The following is a 20509-nucleotide window of genomic DNA, read 5'->3' on the forward strand; positions in this document are numbered from 1 at the left end:
TACCGCCAGCAGAGATCTTCTTGTCTACATCACTAGCACCGTATCACCTGGATAAGTTCCTGGGGGAGTCCTCGAGGGTCCTTGGGAGTTATAACGGAGAGACATTCCGTATATATCCCTGGCTGAAACATAAGTGTTCCGAAAAATCCTCGTCTTGCAATGACTGTCAAGCGGTACTTGGATATGAGTGACCAAGATGCAATCCCATGATTAAAACCGTGTTCCACGGCGGCTAGAATTGAGTCGCCGTCCGTGAAACGTACCCGAGTGCTTGGAAGCGATCATAGCCACATTGATACTCTAAAGGCTCTGGTCATCGATAATCATAGTCGGAGGCTTCCATAGTCCCGAATTTAGTAGAATGTTCTGGAGATCAGGCGTGTTTATATCTACACTGAGCAATAAAATGAAGAAAAGGCCGATATGAAACTAATGGTCTCATAGTTGGCTTAAGCTGAAAGCCGCCTTCCTAGACGATCCTTTCCTGTTCTTCTCTTTTACGTTCCTAGCCCTTACTAGCTTAACAGAGGAGTAAGGAAAAAGCAGCAGCAATGGTAATAATCACAAAAGCCGCCGACGGCACAATCACATCCCACCCCACATCGTTGTAAGCGCCACCATACATGCCACACTAGTTTAGCTCTCTGCTCCATAGCTGTCAGAACTGTCAGAAGCGAAGAAGAGAATGGTAGCCATCAGACACACAGGGATGGAATGCCAGTTAGGCCTATACACAATAAAGTAAGAAGTGCTACATAATATATACGACGTCAAATGGAAGGATATATACATGCTTTGTGTTGAATGTAGGGACGCCCATTGTAGTAGAAATGATAAAGACAGTGCGGATTACCTGGACGCAACTTCTATCCGCCTATCTATGGGAAGATGAGAAATACTCATTTCTACAACGCCTCAAACGATTTTAATCCTACCTCATGGGATATTGCTGTTGGGTGGCAGCGGGGCGCCCTTTCTATGGTCCTCGAACCGCAGGTTAAATGAAGCACATGTCTGAAAGAGTTCAGGATTCGAGCCTTGAATAAGCTAAACCCATACTAAAATGCGTGATGCGATACTGTTTTTTTAACATTAGTCTCTCTCTGATGCTAGATATCAGGATGTGAGCAGCTAAAAAGGCTTTACGGCAAGGGGATAGAGACACCGGACGTCTTATGCTTATATAATCGATCGCGGTCTCTCAGTATAACTGGTTTATGCAACCACTACACCTATGTATTGTGGGGTCTTGAATGTTAACGAAACTAAGCAATGGTAGGTTCTGTGTGACAGTTTAATAGCTAATGTATAATCATATTGCAATCAACGTAGGATTGAGTCATAAGAACAACATAACTAATGTATATAGCAAGTAAGGTAGTATAATCCCAGCCCAATACCAGGTGAGAGTATTCCATAATATCTTACAGAGTGGCCATCTGACTATATTTGAAATTACTGAATCTCAACTCACAAGCAATGATACTCCTTCTCAGCCATCTTTCCTAGGATCACCACTTTACACTTGAAGTACAAATCGTGCTACATAAACGACGTCAGTGTCTTATATTTGACATAGGAAAAGAATTGTAAGTTGAAATAGGGCCCGGGGCTTTGCCTCTGACCATAAACGGCTGACTGAGACATGAAAGAAGCCAGGAAATTGATAAATCCAACAAGTTCAATTTCAGCTGACTCGAATGCAGTGGGGATGAACACTAATTTTCTCATGATTCAGGAGATCATCAGAACCTGGTCAGCCGAGGTGGAGAGAAGGGAGGGACGTCCTTACCAGCTCGCAAGGGACAGCTTCATTGCTCAACACTCGGCAAGACCAAACATGATCAGCATAAGCGCGGCACATTTGTTTCGCGGAATAGGTTACACATAGCTATAAATAACGAGCAATGTTATCAGGTGGTGAATTATGACATAGTTCATCAAGACATCAGTAACCAAGACCAAGAACACAAGGCTTGCCTTATTACACAAGGGCTTTTGGCAAACCATGTCCTAAACTTGAAAGCGAAAACATCTTGTTGTCCTAAGGAGCTGAAACACACAACGACGTACCCTTGCATTGCTATTGCTCTTCTAACTACCCGTACGGCAATGGTAGGCAAGGAAGTAAACCACTATCAAGGAATCTGCCAAGAAGAAATGGTTATGAATATAAGCGAGCTCGAGGCCACGCTCATGCGCCTTAAATATATCAGCAACCACATAATCATAAGCGTCTATATCTAATAAAGAATCAAAACCATAGCCACTATGGAGTCGTCTAGATTATTCGCCCAATATATGTTGGTACCATGAGACTAGCCCACCGCGTTGACATGAGCCCACTGACACGCCTGCCAGTCTCCAACGACCACGTTCGTCTCGGGATGATGATGGAGTACTATAGTCAACGAGCATGCGTTCCCGGTACACTGCTCATCAGCGAAGGCACGTTCATATCAGAACTCGACAGAGGAGTCCCCAATGTGCCGGGAATCTATAACGAGCAACAGATCGAGGCCGGGCGACAGGTGACAGATGCTATCCACCGCAAAGGGAGCTACATATTCTGTCAGCTCTGGGTGCCCGGTCGCGGCGCAATCAGGGGATTCGCCAAGGCAAAGGGCATGAGCATATATAGCTCGAGCGCCATACCTCTGCACGCCGGCGAGGTAGCCCTTCGAGAATTAACGGCCGAGGAGATACAAGGGAAGATTGATAACCACATACAGGCGGCGAAGAACGCGATGGCAGCAGGGTTCGACGGCATTGAGCTCCACGGGGCCAACGGCTACCTCATCGACCAGTTCACACAGGACGCCTGCAATAGGCGCGGGGATATATATGGCGGCAGCATCGAGAACCGGTCTCGGTTCGCTGTAGAGCTGGTGACGGCGTAGAGCTGGTGACGGCGCTGAGCCGGGCCATTGGACCGCAACGGGCGGGCATCCGGCTCAGTCAGTGGAGCACGTACAATGGCATGAGGATGAGAGACCCGGTACCGCAGTTTTCCGATCTAATCGGCAGGCTATCAGAGCTCGGCATCGCGTACCTTCACCTTATAGGGGCACGGGCAACGGGGATTGAAGACGCGGAAAGACCGCCGGGTCCCTTCGAAACGCTCAAGTTCGCGTACGATCTGTGGAAAGGTCCTTTGCTCGTAGGAGGCGGCTTCACAGCAGAGAGCGCGAGGCAGCTGGTGGATGTTGAATTTCCGGACAAGAATATTGTAGTCATGTTTGGACGGTCTTAGCGTTCCGCATCCGCGAGGGTATTGCGCTTATAACCGGGATACATTCTATGTGCCACACCAAGCTGCAGGATACATAGACTATCCCTTTTGCAACGAGTTCCTAGAAAAACAGCAGCGACAAGACAAGGAGAGCGAGAACAACAGGACGGAATTCGAGGATGGAGGCGTCGTCAGGAGCAGTTGTGAACGATGCTTAGACTGAAACATGGCTTGCATAAGCTAGTTCCTAGCAGTAGTAATGAGTACGAATGTAATTTTTTCATAAAACAAACAAATACGATGAACTTGGATCTTACATAGGCAAAATTCAAGTGATAGTTTTTTACAATCCTTGAATTCATGATGACGAGTATGAGGCGGTGAGATGGATAGATACCATCATACCAGTACAGTACCTAAGGGTGTACCTGACACTGCCAGCGAGCAAACTCCCCCGCAGGGCTCTCTACGTGTCGGTGAACGCTACCTAGGTAGGTGTTTAGGAAGGTCCACTACCTGTAGACTACCTGTAGACTAGTTCTGACCCCCTAAGTATACCTGACCTGTACAGTAGGTACTGCCTGTAGATGGAGAGACATAGGTACTTACCACAGCACTATCGAAGAGATAAAGCATCGATAAGGCAGATGACCTACCAAGGTGAAAACGAACTCCTCCTTCAACGACCCACGATCCCACTCTTTCCACCCAACTATTCCATACATACCTAATACATACCCTATCAACCCCGTATCAACCCCGTATCAACCCCGAAGTCGTGCACCATTGGCGAACTTAGGGGGAGTAGCGGGAGAGAGCGGAAACGGCAGCCATACCCAACCTCTCCAGAAGACAAAAGAACTAAGAAAAGAACTAAGAAAACTATCCCTCCCTCCCATCCCGCTCTTTTTCATCATAATTCGACATAATTCTACATAATTCAACATTGTGCTGGTCCGACCGACGACCGACGACCGACGACCAGACCACCAGACAACATGTCGGCAGACGACCAGCAGTTCTGGGACCTGGTAAGTCACCGCTATCCCTCGGCACCAGGCACTCCTCGATGCTTGCGTCGGCACCTAACCGCTGTGACAGCTCTCTTCGGTTCCCAACCACGTCCGCCAGTACTCCGAGGGCGTCGCCGACTTCCTCGACAAGACCGTCGACAAGGCCGCCGACAACGTTCGCCATACCTTGGCTACGGCATCGTGGGTTCCCGACTATGCGAGACCGACACCTTCTGCCCCGCCATCCGTCCCCGTAGCACCAATGTCAACCTGGGACAGTATGACAGCCTGGGTGTCACGCCACAAGCTTGCCACCACTGTCTTCGTCTGCGTCACCGGCTATGTGACGTACCGCGCCGTTCGTCACAGCAAGCTGGTCCGAAAGTCAAGACGGGCGAGGCGCGCCAAGAACGGTGGCCGCCTCGAGGTCGTCGTCATCGCCGGATCGCCCTCGCTCCCACTGACAAAGTCGCTGGCCCTGGATCTCGAGAGGAGAGGTTTCCTCGTCTACATTGTGTGCAACACCATCGAGGACGAGGTCATGGTGCAGAACATGTCACGGCCCGACATCCGGGGCTTCAGCATCGATATCACCGACGTGAGCAACCCCCGCCCCGCCTTGAACCAGACTCGCCAAAAGATGAACAATAACTGACATATTTTTCCCTGTATAATAGCCCCCTAGCGCAGGCGCGTCGATTGATCGTTTTGCTGCCTTTCTCCAGACACCCCATGCTGCCGTCCCACGAGCAAAGCCTAACTACCTAACGTTAACATCCATCATTCTCATCCCATCTCTGCACTATCAAACCTCCCCCATAGCCACCATTCCACCCTCCAACTTCGCCGACCTTTTCAAAACCCACCTATTACAGCCCATCCTCACAATCCAAGCCTTCCTCCCGCTCCTCACATCACGCCTGGCACCACCCCCTCCGACTCAGACCGGCGGGGGCGAGGGCGAGGGCGAGAAGCCTGTCATAGAAACTCACTCCACCTCAACCCCCAAGGTTCTTGTTTTCACGCCTTCCATTATTTCCTCCATCAACCCGCCCTTCCACGCTCCTGAAGCAACGGTATGCTCGGCCCTCTCAGCCTTCACAGAGGTTCTTACGGCTGAATTGCGTCCACTTCAAATCCCCGTCACGCACCTACAGCTCGGTACCTTTGACTTCACCGGCTTCGTACCCGCCCGTGGGCCGCACAACCCGGGTTTCCTGCCACCGTCAGCCGAGACCCAGCAGTGGCCCGAAGCCGCTCGCCTTGCTTACGCCCGCAACTACGAGTCGCAGTCGGCGTCGGCCATCTCGGCGGGACGGATCCGGGGTCTCAAGGGCAGCTCGCTGCGAGATCTTCACACCGCCGTGTTCGACGTGCTTGACGGGTCGGACAAGAGCGATGTCGTGCGCGTGGGGCTCGGTGCCGGTCTATACGGGTTCGTCGGGCGGTGGGCACCTCGCGGGCTCGTGGCGTGGATGATGGGCATCCGCAAGGTCGACGAGCTGAGCACGTGGGAGCGCCCCAGTAGCCGCAGCAGCATTGGCAGCGAGGATGAGGAAGAGCCGCGCGAGTATATAGCCGTGGGCCGAGGGTCCGAAATCGGTTCCAAGTAAGTGATTGACTCCCAGAGCTCAGCTAGTCTCACTTGATCAGTTCATAAGCGTCCCCGCCGGGGGGTTAAATGATCACGCTAAAAAGCGATATTGTGCAGCTGACCTCGACGCTTGTTATAACGCCCCGTGAGATGATGCAAATCACTGACTAACCCTCTCACCGTTGCAGTGTCTGGAAGGACTAAAAGTACATACATAAGTACCTAACGTATGATAAAACGACATGAACGGGTTGGAGGGGGGGAAAAGCATTTAGAGGGTGGGATTTTTCTAACGTCATTACGAGATTACACAAGTCATGATCTATAGGATAGGGCGTTTAAGGTGTAGTAGCATTTTTCGAGGACAAGCATTCGTACGTACATACTTGGATGCAAGCTCCATTTTAAACGGCTCTTGGAAAGAAAGTATTTTCGCAAACAAGCCTGTGCCTCGTGGCTAGCATTGTCATGATGGACAAGAATAAACTAAAATCATGATATCAATACGAACTAGGCATGTCAGTTGTTGAGTGAAAACCGGCGCCTTTTTTCGATTGTAAATTATGTTTGTCATTCGGGTATCTATCTATCTAATCTATCTACTTTGTTTAGAATTTTGGCTGCCATGGTTCGCTTCCGCAGCCTAGGTACATGATGGATTGTAGTGTATAGAGATGTTACAACCCCTCGGCGAGGTGATGAGAATGACAATTATTCGAGACTATGAAGCAAATCATTTCTTCTTGTCGTTCTCTCTGCTTCAGCGGCTGGCTTCCTCAGCCGCGTATCGATGACACTGTATGCGGTCCTGTGCCGCGCTGTCGTTAGATTATAATGCAATCTCGGGCAGTAGTGGCAGATGGTCGAAGAAAAGACGTCGTTTTGCTGGGGGGAGACAACGTAGTCAAACCGTCCTTCTCACTCCTTAGTTGGACTCGGTGCCAGATGCAGCCTGATACCATTGCTGGAAACTCAGCGCTTGACTCGTGCTGTTTCAATGATGTCCTCTGCCCCTAAACTTCCTATCCCCTCTCCCACGCCACCTGCCGCCCCGTCCTCCACCAAAGCGATCTCCTCTTGCCGCGCTGCCACCAAACTTATCATCGCGATCACCCCTCCTCCCACCAAAGGCAGCATCGCGCATATCTTCATCCTCGTCGCCCCCTCCTCTTTCAGGCACAGGAACTTCGCTCTTCGCAACAGGTCTCTCCGTATCCAGATTCTTATCCCAGCGAGGATGCGCACCTTCCTTGCACGCTTTGCCATCGGGACAGAACCCAGCGAGATAACACACGCACAACTTCCTTCGCACATGTCGTTTACTGCAATTCGGGCCAAGCGGGCAGAAGCCTCGTTCGTAGTGCGGACAAGGGGGGAGCTTGGACAGCGGGTCGATGTGAAGATACAAACACTCGTCGCCGTTGGAGCAGTACCCGTTGCGCACGAAGAAGTTACATTCGGGCATCTTGCGCAGGTTGTACTCGTGCAGGAACTCGCATCCTTCGCCCTTTTTGCAGAGCGCGCGCAGCCAGTGCTTGCACACGAGGGAGTTGTATGATGAGGTATTGGCTCCCGAGGAGGAGGAGGAGGAGGCGGCGGTAGTATGTGAATCTGGGCATTGCGAGCCTAGGGGACAGTGGCCGGCGAGAAAGGCCTTGCACGGGGACCGGCTGGACGAGTTGCCGTGGCCGTAGGTGCGGCGGAGGAAAGGCGAGAAGCTGAAGGTGTAGCTTGGAGCGCTGTGGTCGAGGATGCGCTGTGCGAGCTCTCTGTCGGACGGGGGGGCCGACGTCGTGGCTGCTGCCATGGTTTTGTGTGATTATATATGTCCGTCGATGGAGCAGGATGAAGAGAGGAGAGGAATACAACGAGGAATGGAACAATGATTTCGTATTGTCGTCGTGTTGCTATCAGCGCGACGGATAGTTGTTGAGAGGAATGCTCGTCGGCCGTGGATTGTCGTTGAGGGTGGATGATGAAAGTCCCAGTAGGTAGGTAGGTACCTAAAGTACACAAATTTATACAAGTTCGTAGGTGAGTTGAGCACTAAAACAACCTAACCTAGGCCCATCTAGTGTACCTAGTATAGAGCACCTAGAGTCTGGGGTAGGGACTTACGCTACAGGTATATACTAGGGCCAACTATGAGTGTATGCAAGTCTTACAGGTCCCTACCCAATTATTTCAATGACAGAAGAGAAAATCTTAAGCAATAAAATATCTGGTATACAAGAGAAGATACAGATACGGAAAAGGGAGCGCAAGGGAAGGAGAACAAAAGAAATCGGATTACCTAATCCCCTGCATTAGCATTCCACTCGGTACTGACGAGGGGCTCTTTGCGGGGGAGAGCTCAGGAGAGCTGCACCATCCCTGCAAGCACCAGAGTCCGTTCAACCTCCTCCGTCCCTACTTACCTATCCTTCATCCAAATATTAATCTGCATCTCTTTCACGGAGTAATGTGATGGATGCTATCTTTGATATTTCATCTGTTGACAATTAATCATACCATCTGAGCTCGCAGGTTGATATTCATTAAGTAATACCTAAGTACCTACAAACGTACGTACTGTACCACTTGTTACAGGCCTCTCATTCTCGTCCCTCTTCCCATCACGCTTCAGTTCTCCCCCAAGCCTCTGCCACAAAGGACGTGCTGTATGAGAGGTAGAATTTAGTGCGGGAAGTCGAAGTGACAATACCGTCTTCTTCCTACTCCCTGAAACTCGTACACATCTTTGACAAGAGAGGCAGCTGAGTTGTGTGTTCCCTGGATAGCCATGTGTGCCTTATCCTTCTGAGCATTCATCAACGCCTCCCGCCACAATGACTACACATCATGTCCGAACAGTCGCTGCGGCATGGTCGCCACCGCTACCACATCATGCTATTAGCCTATTCTATACCAGATTTGCAGACTGGTACGACCACTTGACCCCGCTTTCTCAGTTCCTCCTCCTATCGAGCATCCTCGCGTCTTCGTCTTTTGTGTCTTATGCCTCCGTACGTGTCAAGAAACGCCGTGGAGAGACGTCACGAGTCATGATCCTGCTCGCTGCCATGCTCTTTATCCTTGCTAGTCTTGTATTGTCCCTTCCGTCACCATCTCCTGCTGAGCATGTACTGCCTTCGCGGGACGATGTTGCCGTTATTCCGAATATTCATGACCCGGACGCTGTAGATCCTCAGTCCGTTTGTCCTGGGTACAAGGCGTCCAACGTGATAGAGACCCCCCTAGGTTTGACGGCCGATTTAATCCTGGCCGGTGGCCCTTGCAATGCATACGGTACCGACGTTGAGGCTCTCAGCCTCGTTGTCGAGTACCAGGCAGCAGACAGACTTCATGTCGAAATACTACCCAAGTATTTGGGCCCAAATAATCAGTCATGGTTCATCCTCCCGGATGCCTTGCTACCGAAGCCCAAACCTGAAAACGAGGACACTAAACCTCAGAGCGATCTTGACTTCACATGGAGTAATGAGCCCACCTTCTCATTCCAGGTCACGCGGAAGAGCACGAGTGATGTTTTATTCACGACCGGTGGCTCTCAGCTTGTCTATCAAGACCAATTCATAGAGTTCTCCTCGGCCCTACCTGAGAATTACAACTTATATGGCTTGGGTGAAACCATTCATAGTTTTCGGTTGGGGAATAATCTAACCAGTATGTAGAGCCTCTATACGTTTAGCGTGAGGCGTGTAACTGATCGACGCAGGAACCCTATATAACGCCGATGTTGGTGACATTATTGACGCTAATTTATATGGCTTCCACCCCATCTACCTTGATACGCGATATTTCACTGTCACCAAGGATGGCAGCATGAAGTATGCTGCTCATCCTACCGATAAGACCGCCCAATACAAGTCATTCACTCACGGTGTGTTTCATCGGAATGCGCATATACAGGAGGTTCTTTTACGAGAATCTAGGATCACCTGGAGGTCCCTTGGTGGCACTATTGATCTCTACTTCTTCAGAGGCCCGACACAGGATGAAGTGACGAAGACGTACCAAAAGAGCACTATTGGGCTTCCCGCGATGCAACAGTATTGGACCTTTGGTTACCATCAGTGTCGGTGGGGTTATCAAAATTGGACAGTTGTTCAAGAAGTCGTCGACAACTTCGCCAAGCACGAAATCCCTCTCGAAACAGTTTGGAGTATGTGGTTATCTATTCAATGTTCAAATCATGTCCACACCTGCATAGCGTACTGACTTTCAGTATAGATGACATTGACTACATGAAGGCGTATCGGGACTTTGAGAACGACCCGGATCGTTATCCTTACGATGTTGGTGCCAAATTTCTCGCGGACCTTCATGAAAACAACCAGCACTATATCCCAATTATTGATGCCGGGATCTATGTGCCTATACCAGGCAATGAGAGTGACGAGTATCCCCCGTTTGAGCGAGGACTCGAACAAGGTGTTTTTGTTTCTAATCCTGATGGGTCATTATATATAGGACAAGTCTGGCCTGGCTATTGTGGTAAATACAGTATCCCCTGCAATAGTAGTAACGTCAACATACTAAAGAATCACAGCGTGGGCGGACTGGATTGGCGCATTGTTTTCAGGCATTCCTGTTAATCAGTGGTGGATATCCGAGGTCACTGAGTATCACAAAAAGATTCCATTTGATGGCATATGGATCGACATGTCCGAGGTAGCCTCGTTCTGCGTGGGAAGTTGCGGTAGCAGTGAGAGAGATTACGGGTTCATTGCCCCAGATTCGACATCTTCATCCGGCACGACAGGCTCATCACTCTCCGATCCTCGCAATGTTGATTTTCCTCCTTACGCCATTAACAACTACCATGGCGCGCTCGCCGGTAAAACACTAAGCCCTAACGCGACGCATAGCGATGGGACTGTACAGTACGATTTTCATAATGTCTGGGGCCACCAGCTCCTGAATGCGACATACCACGCTCTGTTGAACATCTCTCCAAAGAAGAGACCTTTTATTATCGGGCGCTCTACCTTTGCAGGCTCTGGCCGCGTTGCCGGCCACTGGGGGTAAGTCTTCCGCTCTTCCTCCCCTTTGTTGGTAGTATCGAAAGCTTATCAAGACATTAGGGGTGACAACTACTCAAACTGGCCATATCTCTACTTCTCTATCCCCCAAGCCCTCTCGTTCTCTTTATACGGCATGCCCATGTTTGGAGTCGACACGTGCGGCTTCTCCGGTAACGCTACCGAGGAGCTCTGCAACCGCTGGATGCAGCTGTCCGCATTCTTCCCCTTCTATCGCAACCACAATGAGATTAACGCCATATCCCAAGAGCCATATCTCTGGCCCTCCGTTATAGAGGCGAGCAAAAAGGCGATGAAGATCCGCTACGCCCTTCTTCCGTACATCTACACCACATTCTTCCTGAGCCATTCTACCGGATCGACGACGATGCGGGCATTAGCGTGGGAGTTCCCCGAGGAGCCCTGGCTAGCTGACGCGGACCGGCAGTTCATGCTAGGCAGTGCACTCCTCGTCACCCCCGTCCTTGAGCAGGGCGCGACAACTGTCGATGGTGTATTCCCTGGCGTTGGATTTGGCGCAATCTGGTATGATTGGTACGACCAGACACGCGTCACTAACGTTGAGGCTGGGCAAAATATGACGATCTCTGCGCCATTGGGTCACATCCCTGTGTTTGTGCGCGGCGGCAGCGTGATACCGATGCAGGAGCCGGGGTTAACTACCACGGCTGTAAGGGCCAGTCCCTGGTCATTACTCGCGGCGCTTGACGTGAACAGCGAGGCGAGTGGCAACCTATATCTCGACGATGGGGAGAGTTTGGAACCTGAGGCTACAGCCTGGATTACCGTGAGTTTCTTATGCATTACCTACAGGATCATGAATCCCTTACTAACCCCATCCAAATAGTTCTCTGTGTCCAAATCATCACTTACAGTAACGCGATCCGGTACTTACGATGGGGATAAGAATCCGCTGGGCTATGTGACGATTCTCGGGGTAGAGGGAGAGGTGCACGAAGTTGCTTTCGGCGATGCTAAGCTTGATTCTGAGACCTGGCATTTAGACGCCGGGACTGGGGTACTCAAGGTCGAAGGACTGGATGCATTCACTGCAAAGGGAGCCTGGACGTCTAACTGGACATTAAGCTGGTCGGCGCAGTAGAATGTAGAAGCGATACAACTTGGAATGAAAACAAGCAGGAAGTACATCAGACTGGCGTTCTAAAATATTCTCTGTATTATTGTATCTTTCTATTAACGCTCTTCGGTCATTGGTGAACCGACTAGACTGCATACACGCCTTCGTATCGAGCGATACTCTACTAGCTCTCAGAATCTAATCAGTTTATTGCTGACATATAGTCTGACTATCTCGAAATCACATCTTGGGCTCATTGTGGGAGAATACAGGTTCTCTTGGACTGTTTTCTTGAAGCTGCCAGGCAAGCTATGCTACCCGAATTCTGTAAGCCAGAAGTATATGTAGGTCTAATCTCAGTATCAGTAGCATCACTTCGACAACTACCGCGCACTTCGTAGAGAGAGATAGCACACCACTGTATTAAGTCAATAGTATATTTCTACTTACGGGAGCTGGCTAAACACCCACAAGCAACAACAAGCTCATTGTTTTAATGTTTATATCAATCTCTTTTTTTGGTTCGACCATCAATGGCGCTATTACTCGCTTTGTCCTTCTGTTTCGCAGCTCAACCACTATGTTATTTACAATAAATTCTTTCATCTTTGCCTAGCGTGGGCTACTAAAAGCAGCGCCACATCGTTCTCGAAAGTTTGGCAGATTCTCGAGTACTAAGGTATTGTACCGTCAGCTACAGACACAATGTTTGATCATCCCAATCCGAGCGAAGTTGAGCGTATGCTACATGAGCGATGCCGCTCAGCGCCCCCGCCATCATCCGAACGGTGGGTAATAAGAGAGAAGCCTCATGTGCTAACCACAACACCCACGCGCAGCGTATCGGTGAAAAAGGTGAGGAACGACAAGAACAAGTCGCGACTTGCAGGAGAATACTGGACGACGACGCCCATTAGTGAAGAGGTAGACTGTCCCAATACATCATTGAAAGACGGCAACGATAGCGATGACGAGGATAGACAGAAGGGTGTTCCTATAACGTACTCTTCAAATCAAGGACGCCGATTCAAACGGTCATGGAAATACGAGATCGAAGCGGAATTCAAGAAACTGGAGGCCTATGGACGCGAGCTCCAAGCTACCCTAGTCGAGTGGACGCCAAAGCAAAAGAAGCTCTGGGGGCTATATACCGAGACCCTAGGTCTAAACTGGACAGCCACTCAATGGAGCGAGTACTTTTCTTGTGAAATTACTTACTACAATCTGCTAGAAGAGATTTATGCCGTGGAGCACCGAATGGGAAATCTAACGGCACAGATGTACTTGCACATTGATGAGCGGCTTCCCTTGTGTAAGGATACTTGGTATCACGATGGGGAGGCTTCTATTCGGACTGTAGCCAGCAGGGTTAATGCAGTCGAGCGAAGTGACGGGCATCCCAGACTGGAATGGAATGGGGTTGATTACGGTGTGATACCAGACAGGGTGGCCACAACTGAAGATGACGAGGACGACTTAAACGAATGGCTATAACTCTCACTGATACCAACATTCAGTGCGAAGATGTCTGTTGCCTGAGCCTTGGAGGCCTCCGAATTTCGTCTTCGGTGTTCGAACCTGTATGAAAGATCTTTTTTTTTTTTCCTATATCATCTAATTATTCCTGTAGATTTATTCAACGCTGTAGAAAAGCGCAATGAAATGTGCTAACAAAATTTCTATACTATAACCTACAGTTATTCCGTTGCTAGTCAAGATTGTACGCGTAACCTCACCGCCTCTTTGATTTCACATTATACCGGCAGTTTGCCTACAACGGCGACAGGAGAGACGACATGAACCTGTGGTGTTGAGAAGGAGGAGTGAGATGAGTGAGATGAGTGTTTTGTCAGCATGAACCTTCGGCGTTCGGGGTTAGGGAACTGTATTATGCAACTTTCACCAACGACATAACGCGCCTGATGACTGCATAGCAAATGTTATTGTTTTCTTTTGGCACCTTATTTTCTCTCAAGTTGGAAAGATATTGCCTGTAGAAGTACATTTATCTAAATCAAGTATAAGAAGTACTAATTGATCAGCTCGGTACTATCCATTATTTCAATATATGCCCTAGTAATTAGTGAACTGACTACTATTTCATCCTATTACACATACCGAATATAACGGCAAACAATATCATTGCTATGTAGTACACCCTTAACTGAACGAATCAGGGGATGTTCAAGTGTGTTCCTGAAAGAGTCCGAATGTGTATAGAGCAAAGGTGGTCTAGGCCCCAGGACCTTTGAAGACCTCGCAACTATACATGCCTTCCTACCCCTCCAATTGTTGGTGATTCATGTTTATTGAGTCATAGGAAACAGCAGCATGCTCATTAGAATGAAACTGATCAGTAATCGCTTATTTGACAAATGTTAGCGGACTTCGGACGTCAGGAACACCGATCCAGTGATATATCCTACAAAAAAAAACCTGGATACGTAAGGTGTTCACCCTACGTTCGGAGGCATTTCAAGTGAATCATATGAGCGTTAGCAGTTGAATCAGATCATTGTTACTTCTATATTGTTATCACAAGCCCCTGTTGTACATGTAAAAGCGCCACTCTGAGAAAATTTGCTCTATGCGTCCTAACAGGGGAGTTAATAGCATAGGGCTCACTTGCGTATTTAGTTTTCGACCCGATTCCGTAACATGTTTACCCCTTCAGTGGGTGTCAATTGCAACTTTTAAGGTCTAAGGCGGATGTTAGTGTGTTAAGAGACTGACAAAGATCTGTCTGGTGTGTATGCTACAATTCCAGCTGAATTCATCCTTGCTTCTAAGAACATCATTTCATTCAACTTTATTCACGTAACTTGGCATTAATACTCTCGCTACTACAATATTGTTATCTCCATGGGGGAACTATATACTTGGCTCGGGGGTAGAGTCAATTGTAAAATCGCCGGCCGAGGATTGCCCATATTTCCGTGGACGCCCCACGGAACCCAGGATTGCCGAGTGCCTACCGCCGTAGCCAAGCACTGATCGTCTTTCACCGCCCCAGAGCATTGCGTACTGCGTCATGGTATGTGAGTACCGAATATACGCCCTGGACAGGCTTGGACTTGGACAGATAGGGGCCAGAGGGTATTGTGTGAGGCGGGAGGTACGCGTTCTCGCGTGTTATTCCCATCGGGTTAGGGTAGGCTCCTAGTGTGCCATCTAGTGTAATGTATATACGTATTGTACCGTAGTGTAGAATCGGGAGGTGTATAGTCGGACGTTTTATGCCTAAGCGCGTTACGTTAGGGTCACTCTCAGTAGCATCTGCCTACGTCGTATTGCACATTAGAAATCATTCCATTACTGTACTGCCTATTCCAGCATGACGATTCGAGATCGAGAATCCAGGCACGTAGGTGTGAGAATTTAGTTGGCAATCTGTCCGGCAGTCGTCCGTTCAGTAATGGCTTTGTCAGCAATTCAAACTCGTGCGCGGCCGAGGGGGGTAATGGCCGACCGAAGCCTGTGATGTCGCGATGTTTTGCTTGGCCAACGCGGAGTTAAGGAAAACTTGTAATAGCGGAACAGGGGGTAATGATTCCTTCGGTGTACACTACCTCTGCAACTCCCTGCCCTGTCCAGGATGTGATTTGCAGCGTTGAGAGCTTGCAAGTTGGTACCAACAGTCCCGTGAGGATGGTGGACACGGCGAAAAATTCGATGGATATAAAACTATTCGTCGTGGCCAGAGGAGGATGCTTCTAATCGCCACGCACTTCATCGCCTCACTGCAGCTTCACTCTTACGACTACTCGCCTACCTAATACCATCCTACAAACAACCTGACCTCCTTGAAAGTCCTTGCCAACAGACAAGATGCGTTCCACCAGTGTCCTCTTCACGATGGCCGCTCTCGCAGGCTCCTCGCTAGCCCAGACATCCGGTGCTGCATACTGCAGCTCCCTCCAGAGCTCTTTCTTCAACACTCTCTTCGCGGCAGCGCCAACGACACCAGCAGCCATCCTAGACGCCATCGCAACAGCAACAGGCATCCCCCCGCTCCCCACAACCATCGACCCCAAGGCACACCAGGACCAGCTGTGCGCGATCGCGTCAGCGCTGCCACAGTCGCTTTTGCCCGAATTCCAAGAATACGCTGGGGCTCAACTTGAGTTTGGCAGGGAGCACGAGGACGAGTTCTTCGAATTCATCTCTGCATGTGTCCCCGAGCCCGCGGCCGCCAGCAGCGTCAGCTACCTCGATCACGTTTTCACCGCCACCGGAAACATTTGCACAGAGACGGAGACGGCTGCCCCGACTAGCACAGCTGCTCCCGCCTATCCCACCCCGACTGGCTGCTCAGCCAAAAAGTTCCGCGCTTGAGGGGCGCGGCTGCTGTAAGAGGCGTCCTCGGTGTTTCTCTAAGCAGTGTTGTGTATTTGTGGTGAAGACTGAACTCGATGAAAGACCATTGAGATTGTACCTTTCTAGCCGATAGGAGATGTTTCAATAAAAGCCCAGTTCCCATTAAATTTCGTGAGCGATGGTTTTCCGTCTGACAAAGTAGTCAAGAGGAAAAAAAGAGAGATCGACATTAAACCTAGTTGGTAGCGGAGCAGACTAAACGAATATAATCTAGCGGAAGAGCCCGGCACGCGGGAGTTAATGCCGAAAACTAAACCAATTCTAGCTACATCCTAAGTCCATCATTGGTAGATTTCCCAGTAAGCAAGTCAGCCACTTATCTCGTCCCAGTGCGGCGTTCCCTTCAATCAATACCTAGACTTCTCTACAATTACAGATGATTATATGCCTCTTGTAGTGAGGTTGCCATGATGCTATTATTCACCCTCATCCAGAACTGACATAGGATGATCATCATGTGTGGGTGGACAAGGGCCGCACTAAAATTGCCGCGTATCGTCGGCTACTTTTTTTGCTTCTGACTTTTTATATAGTACTTATACTATTAACCTGAGCATCTACAGTATCAATATTTCAGACCAGATGTTGCCGGTAGACAATCGCTCTTGTTATTCGTTCTTATGTTAGCTATGCTACCAAGCAGCGCCAACGAGGTGAATAAGCAGCAGTATGAATGTCAATGAGTTTAAGAATCTTTCAGTTTCGCTTTAGCTCGTCGTCATCACACACGTAATTCTACCTCCAAGCCATCCCCTTACTTCGCAGGACTCATTGCCCTCATCACAGGCAATCAAGCCTCTGAAAGCGTGAGACTGGGTCACGGGGTCTCATCAGTAATATATCTCAGGAGACCGAAAGATACCGAAAGATACCGTCTCAGTAGCACAGGTGGCCCATTAAAATAAACCCCCAACCCACTCGAGCGAATCGGTACTACTTCACATAGATGATAAAATCTGGGGTACTTCTTGTTCCCCGTGGTTATGTAGGTATCATCACATTTATCTAGATTGGGCGCAATGTATAGGCTGCATTTCACTGGCTGTGTAGTCCTCGACGCTATTTAACCGTCGGGTTGACGCGCTCATTGACGTCCCGTCTATCTTAACCGAGCACTTTGCAAGTCGTCATCAGACAGGGACAGAAATCTTCGGCATGGCACTCAACCGACATTCGGCTCACTGCTGTGCTCGTACCAGACGGGGCAAGTTGGGAAATGTAATAAGAACCGAGCGCATGCTCACAGGAGCGTTGCTTGTGCACTAGTCTTATGTGTGTTGCTGGGACTTGACAAGTTTCGTAGAGTTAGATATTCAGGATGCAGATACTTACCGCCCTCGTCGCCCTCACCTCAGTGGCACAGGCACACTGTAAGTGACATTCCTCGCCATTGGGAGTTATATCGTCACTAATGGATCTTCGTAGACACCTTTCCTGCGCTCATTGCCGGCAGCGGAGCAACTGGCAAGTGGGAATACGTAAGGAAGACAACAAACTACCAGAGCAATGGACCAGGTACGCACCCTTTTTGCCTACTATTACTTCTGAACTGTCGATGAGACTCATTCATTCATGCTTGTCTCGTGACTTCACCAGCTGATTTCGGGGCTTGTAGTGCCGTCTGTGACGTCCGATCAGATGCGATGCTATCAGCTCGCTCCAGGCAACGAAGGTGCAAAGACGATGACAGTCGCAGCCGGCTCGGCAGTCGGTTTCACGGCCGATGCGTCAGTCTCGCACCCCGGTGTTCTACAGTTCTACATGGCCAAGGTTCCCGCAGGACAAACAGCCGCCTCATGGGATGGATCCGGCTCGGTCTGGTTCAAGATCTTCTCCCAGGGTCCCAACATCGGCCCAAGCGGCTTGACGTGGCCCAGCCAAGGCGCAAGCCAGGTGACGACGAAGATTCCCTCGTGTATTCCAGCCGGCGACTACCTGCTTCGCGTCGAGCACATTGCTCTGCATAGCGCCCAGTCTGCAGGCGGGGCCCAGCCGTACGTGTCTTGTGCTCAGCTCACCGTCACTGGTGGTGGGAGCAAATCGCCGACCAACTTGGTTGCCTTCCCGGGTGCTTATAAGGCGACGGACCCAGGCTTGATGATTAACATTTATTACCCTGTTCCCACCTCTTACACACCACCGGGGCCTGCCGTCTTCACCTGCTAGACATGTCCTCATCAGCCAATGCAAATATACTACGAGGAATAGATTGAAGAAATAGAGAACCGTGAGCTGGGCCCTAACTAGTCTCAACCAATTTCTAATGTGAACATGCATATTCAAGTCAAGACTCCGACCTTGGGGTATCATACGTGGTGATTTTTAAAGTATATATAATAAAAAGTCCATACTCGAATTCAAAATGCCCGCTTGCCTTTACGACGACAATCACTTTTCCAAGCTAAGGATAAGGAAAGCCCGTTCTCCGTTGTAAAACTCGGTGTAGTCCTGCTGTGACACTCGATCAAGGCTTTAAAGAGTGAGAGGAGAGTCAAACGCTTAGTCGGTGATGGCATTGAATGACAAGAAAGTTGACTCATTACCCGCCTCATCCTCATCTTGTTGAATGTTGTTGTTCAGCTTTATCTGCTCCTCCTCCAGTCTGTCAGCAACATCTTTGCCCTGTGCCTGCTGTGCCTGAAGCTTGAGAATGGTAGCTGTGAGCTTCAGGACTTTGTTCTTTATCTTGCCACGCTGGAGGGCATCGGCCTCTTCACCATCGGCGGCATCAATGGCTGGGTTGAAGGCCTCTCTCTCGGCATCATTGCAGATCTGATTCACAGAGTTGAGGAAGTCGAGGTCGTCTTTGTCGACGTTGGCCAGGTCATTCAGGTCCAGAGCGCCGAATACTCCTAGTGCCTCTTCCTGGGCGTTGCCTGCGAAGCCACCCGAGATGGAGATTTCGTTATAGTTTTGTCGGGAGAATACACCAGCTTGAACAACAGCAGCGCAAGCGACGATGGAGCTTAAAGTCAAACGCATTTTGAGATAGTGGGATAATTATGAATATTTGGGTCGCAAGGTGATGGGCTACAATTAAGCCGCTGGCGACGAAGGATCGTTGAATTGACTCGGATGATGGCAAGAAGCGAAGTACAGCACAGCTGTATAGTTGAGCGAAGAGAAATGAAGTGAGCGAAAAACTGAAATAATTGACGCTTTATGATGATAGAGAGTTTTTCTCATGTCAATGGGCGATTGGTGATCTTTTATGCCCTGATCTACTCGACACAGCAACCCGCCTAGCCACACCACGAATACGAACGACTGACGATCGTTCACTACAGGGACATGAAGCTCACGCCAAGAGGCGTATCACCCTACATTACCTGATCCGCCGCACTAGGTTAGTAAATACATCCAGAATACTGCTTCGACTACCAAGTGGAACATTAGCCATGTGAAAGACCGATGGTGGATGGTGGAACTCCCACCCCTTGGGGATTTGAGTAGCAGATCGAGCGCTAAGGAGACTAAACTAGGACCACTAGTAGTCTATGCTGCATCTATGACCTAGGATCCTAAAACTTAGGAGATACCTTCTATCTAATCCCCGTATCCTGTGTCAAGGCTATTGGGAATATTGAGCAGCAGGAAGTCAAATCTGTAGTTATATTACAAGTTGCATAATGAGATTCTCAAGCTATGAGCTCATGCTGGAAACACCCAAGTGCACCCTACATGTAGCTATCAATGAATCGAGTTTCGAGGCTCCTCATCACGCATGCCTGTCTCGCTTTGTTGACACCCTGAACGCGGGGCTTCGAGTAAAACAGTCCATCGATCTAAAAGCGGAGTATTGGTGTGTGAGAGAACAGCCAAGCGTTGATGGTACCCGCCCAGCTCAGACGAATGCTTCCTTGACACCCTCACCCACACGGATGGAGCGACAGGGCTCCCCTGCTGAAGTACTTTGCTGGTTGTATCTACATATCTACATAGTACAACTATCAAAATCCCCATACGAGCTGAGATAGCACATATAACCAGTTTCATATCTAAACAAGATGATCAGATGCTAAATAGTTTAAGATGAAATATCCATATTTCATCTTTAAGGGGAGAGAAGCGTGTGCTAGAGACTATCAGTTACAGAACCGCTCATAAGCACCCATGGGGATGAAAGATTATGATATGTGTAATGTCTCTGTTGACTATCACATAGTGATG

General features: G+C 49.3%; 8 protein-coding genes across 8 annotated transcripts; 6 read left to right on the forward strand and 2 right to left on the reverse strand.

The window, feature by feature from the left end:
- Window positions 1-1912: 1912 nt before the first annotated feature.
- On the forward strand, window positions 1913-3253 carry F5B22DRAFT_661359 (uncharacterized protein; the record flags this gene model as incomplete). Its single annotated transcript, XM_047980362.1, has 2 exons — window positions 1913-2872; window positions 2920-3253. Exons 1-2 carry the CDS (start codon window positions 2313-2315, stop codon window positions 3251-3253), a joined length of 894 nt encoding a protein of 297 aa, XP_047825828.1. The 5' UTR covers window positions 1913-2312.
- Window positions 3254-3881: 628 nt separating this feature from the next.
- Window positions 3882-6383, forward strand: F5B22DRAFT_627052 (DUF1776-domain-containing protein). The gene is made up of 4 exons (XM_047976291.1): window positions 3882-4263; window positions 4334-4843; window positions 4923-5854; window positions 6028-6383. The coding sequence occupies exons 1-4, from the start codon at window positions 4231-4233 to the stop codon at window positions 6041-6043; spliced, it is 1491 nt and encodes a 496-aa protein (XP_047825829.1). The 5' UTR covers window positions 3882-4230; the 3' UTR covers window positions 6044-6383.
- F5B22DRAFT_627055 (uncharacterized protein) lies at window positions 6384-8219 on the reverse strand. The gene has a single exon (XM_047976292.1). It carries the CDS (start codon window positions 7644-7646, stop codon window positions 6834-6836), a length of 813 nt encoding a protein of 270 aa, XP_047825830.1. The 5' UTR covers window positions 7647-8219; the 3' UTR covers window positions 6384-6833.
- Window positions 8220-12181, forward strand: F5B22DRAFT_627057 (glycoside hydrolase family 31 protein). Its single transcript, XM_047976293.1, has 7 exons — window positions 8220-8403; window positions 8596-9505; window positions 9558-10004; window positions 10073-10336; window positions 10392-10866; window positions 10927-11671; window positions 11732-12181. Exons 2-7 carry the CDS (start codon window positions 8668-8670, stop codon window positions 11984-11986), a joined length of 3024 nt encoding a protein of 1007 aa, XP_047825831.1. The 5' UTR covers window positions 8220-8403; window positions 8596-8667; the 3' UTR covers window positions 11987-12181.
- A 220-nt stretch (window positions 12182-12401) lies between these two features.
- Window positions 12402-13791, forward strand: F5B22DRAFT_627062 (uncharacterized protein). The gene has a single exon (XM_047976294.1). The coding sequence runs from the start codon at window positions 12668-12670 to the stop codon at window positions 13454-13456; it is 789 nt and encodes a 262-aa protein (XP_047825832.1). The 5' UTR covers window positions 12402-12667; the 3' UTR covers window positions 13457-13791.
- A 2026-nt stretch (window positions 13792-15817) lies between these two features.
- F5B22DRAFT_651528 (uncharacterized protein) lies at window positions 15818-16297 on the forward strand (the record flags this gene model as incomplete). The annotated part of the gene is made up of 1 exon (XM_047979477.1): window positions 15818-16297. One exon carries the CDS (start codon window positions 15818-15820, stop codon window positions 16295-16297), a length of 480 nt encoding a protein of 159 aa, XP_047825833.1.
- Window positions 16298-17242: 945 nt separating this feature from the next.
- Window positions 17243-18593, forward strand: F5B22DRAFT_627068 (fungal cellulose binding domain-containing protein). Its single transcript, XM_047976295.1, has 3 exons — window positions 17243-17709; window positions 17765-17854; window positions 17955-18593. The coding sequence occupies exons 1-3, from the start codon at window positions 17658-17660 to the stop codon at window positions 18503-18505; spliced, it is 693 nt and encodes a 230-aa protein (XP_047825834.1). The 5' UTR covers window positions 17243-17657; the 3' UTR covers window positions 18506-18593.
- Window positions 18594-18654: 61 nt separating this feature from the next.
- F5B22DRAFT_627070 (small secreted protein) lies at window positions 18655-19737 on the reverse strand. The gene has a single exon (XM_047976296.1). It carries the CDS (start codon window positions 19319-19321, stop codon window positions 18839-18841), a length of 483 nt encoding a protein of 160 aa, XP_047825835.1. The 5' UTR covers window positions 19322-19737; the 3' UTR covers window positions 18655-18838.
- Window positions 19738-20509: the final 772 nt, after the last annotated feature.

Source organism: Xylaria bambusicola (assembly GCF_022495145.1).
Source record: "Xylaria bambusicola strain CBS 139988 unplaced genomic scaffold F5B22scaffold_70, whole genome shotgun sequence".
NCBI classification, from domain to species: domain Eukaryota; kingdom Fungi; phylum Ascomycota; class Sordariomycetes; order Xylariales; family Xylariaceae; genus Xylaria; species Xylaria bambusicola.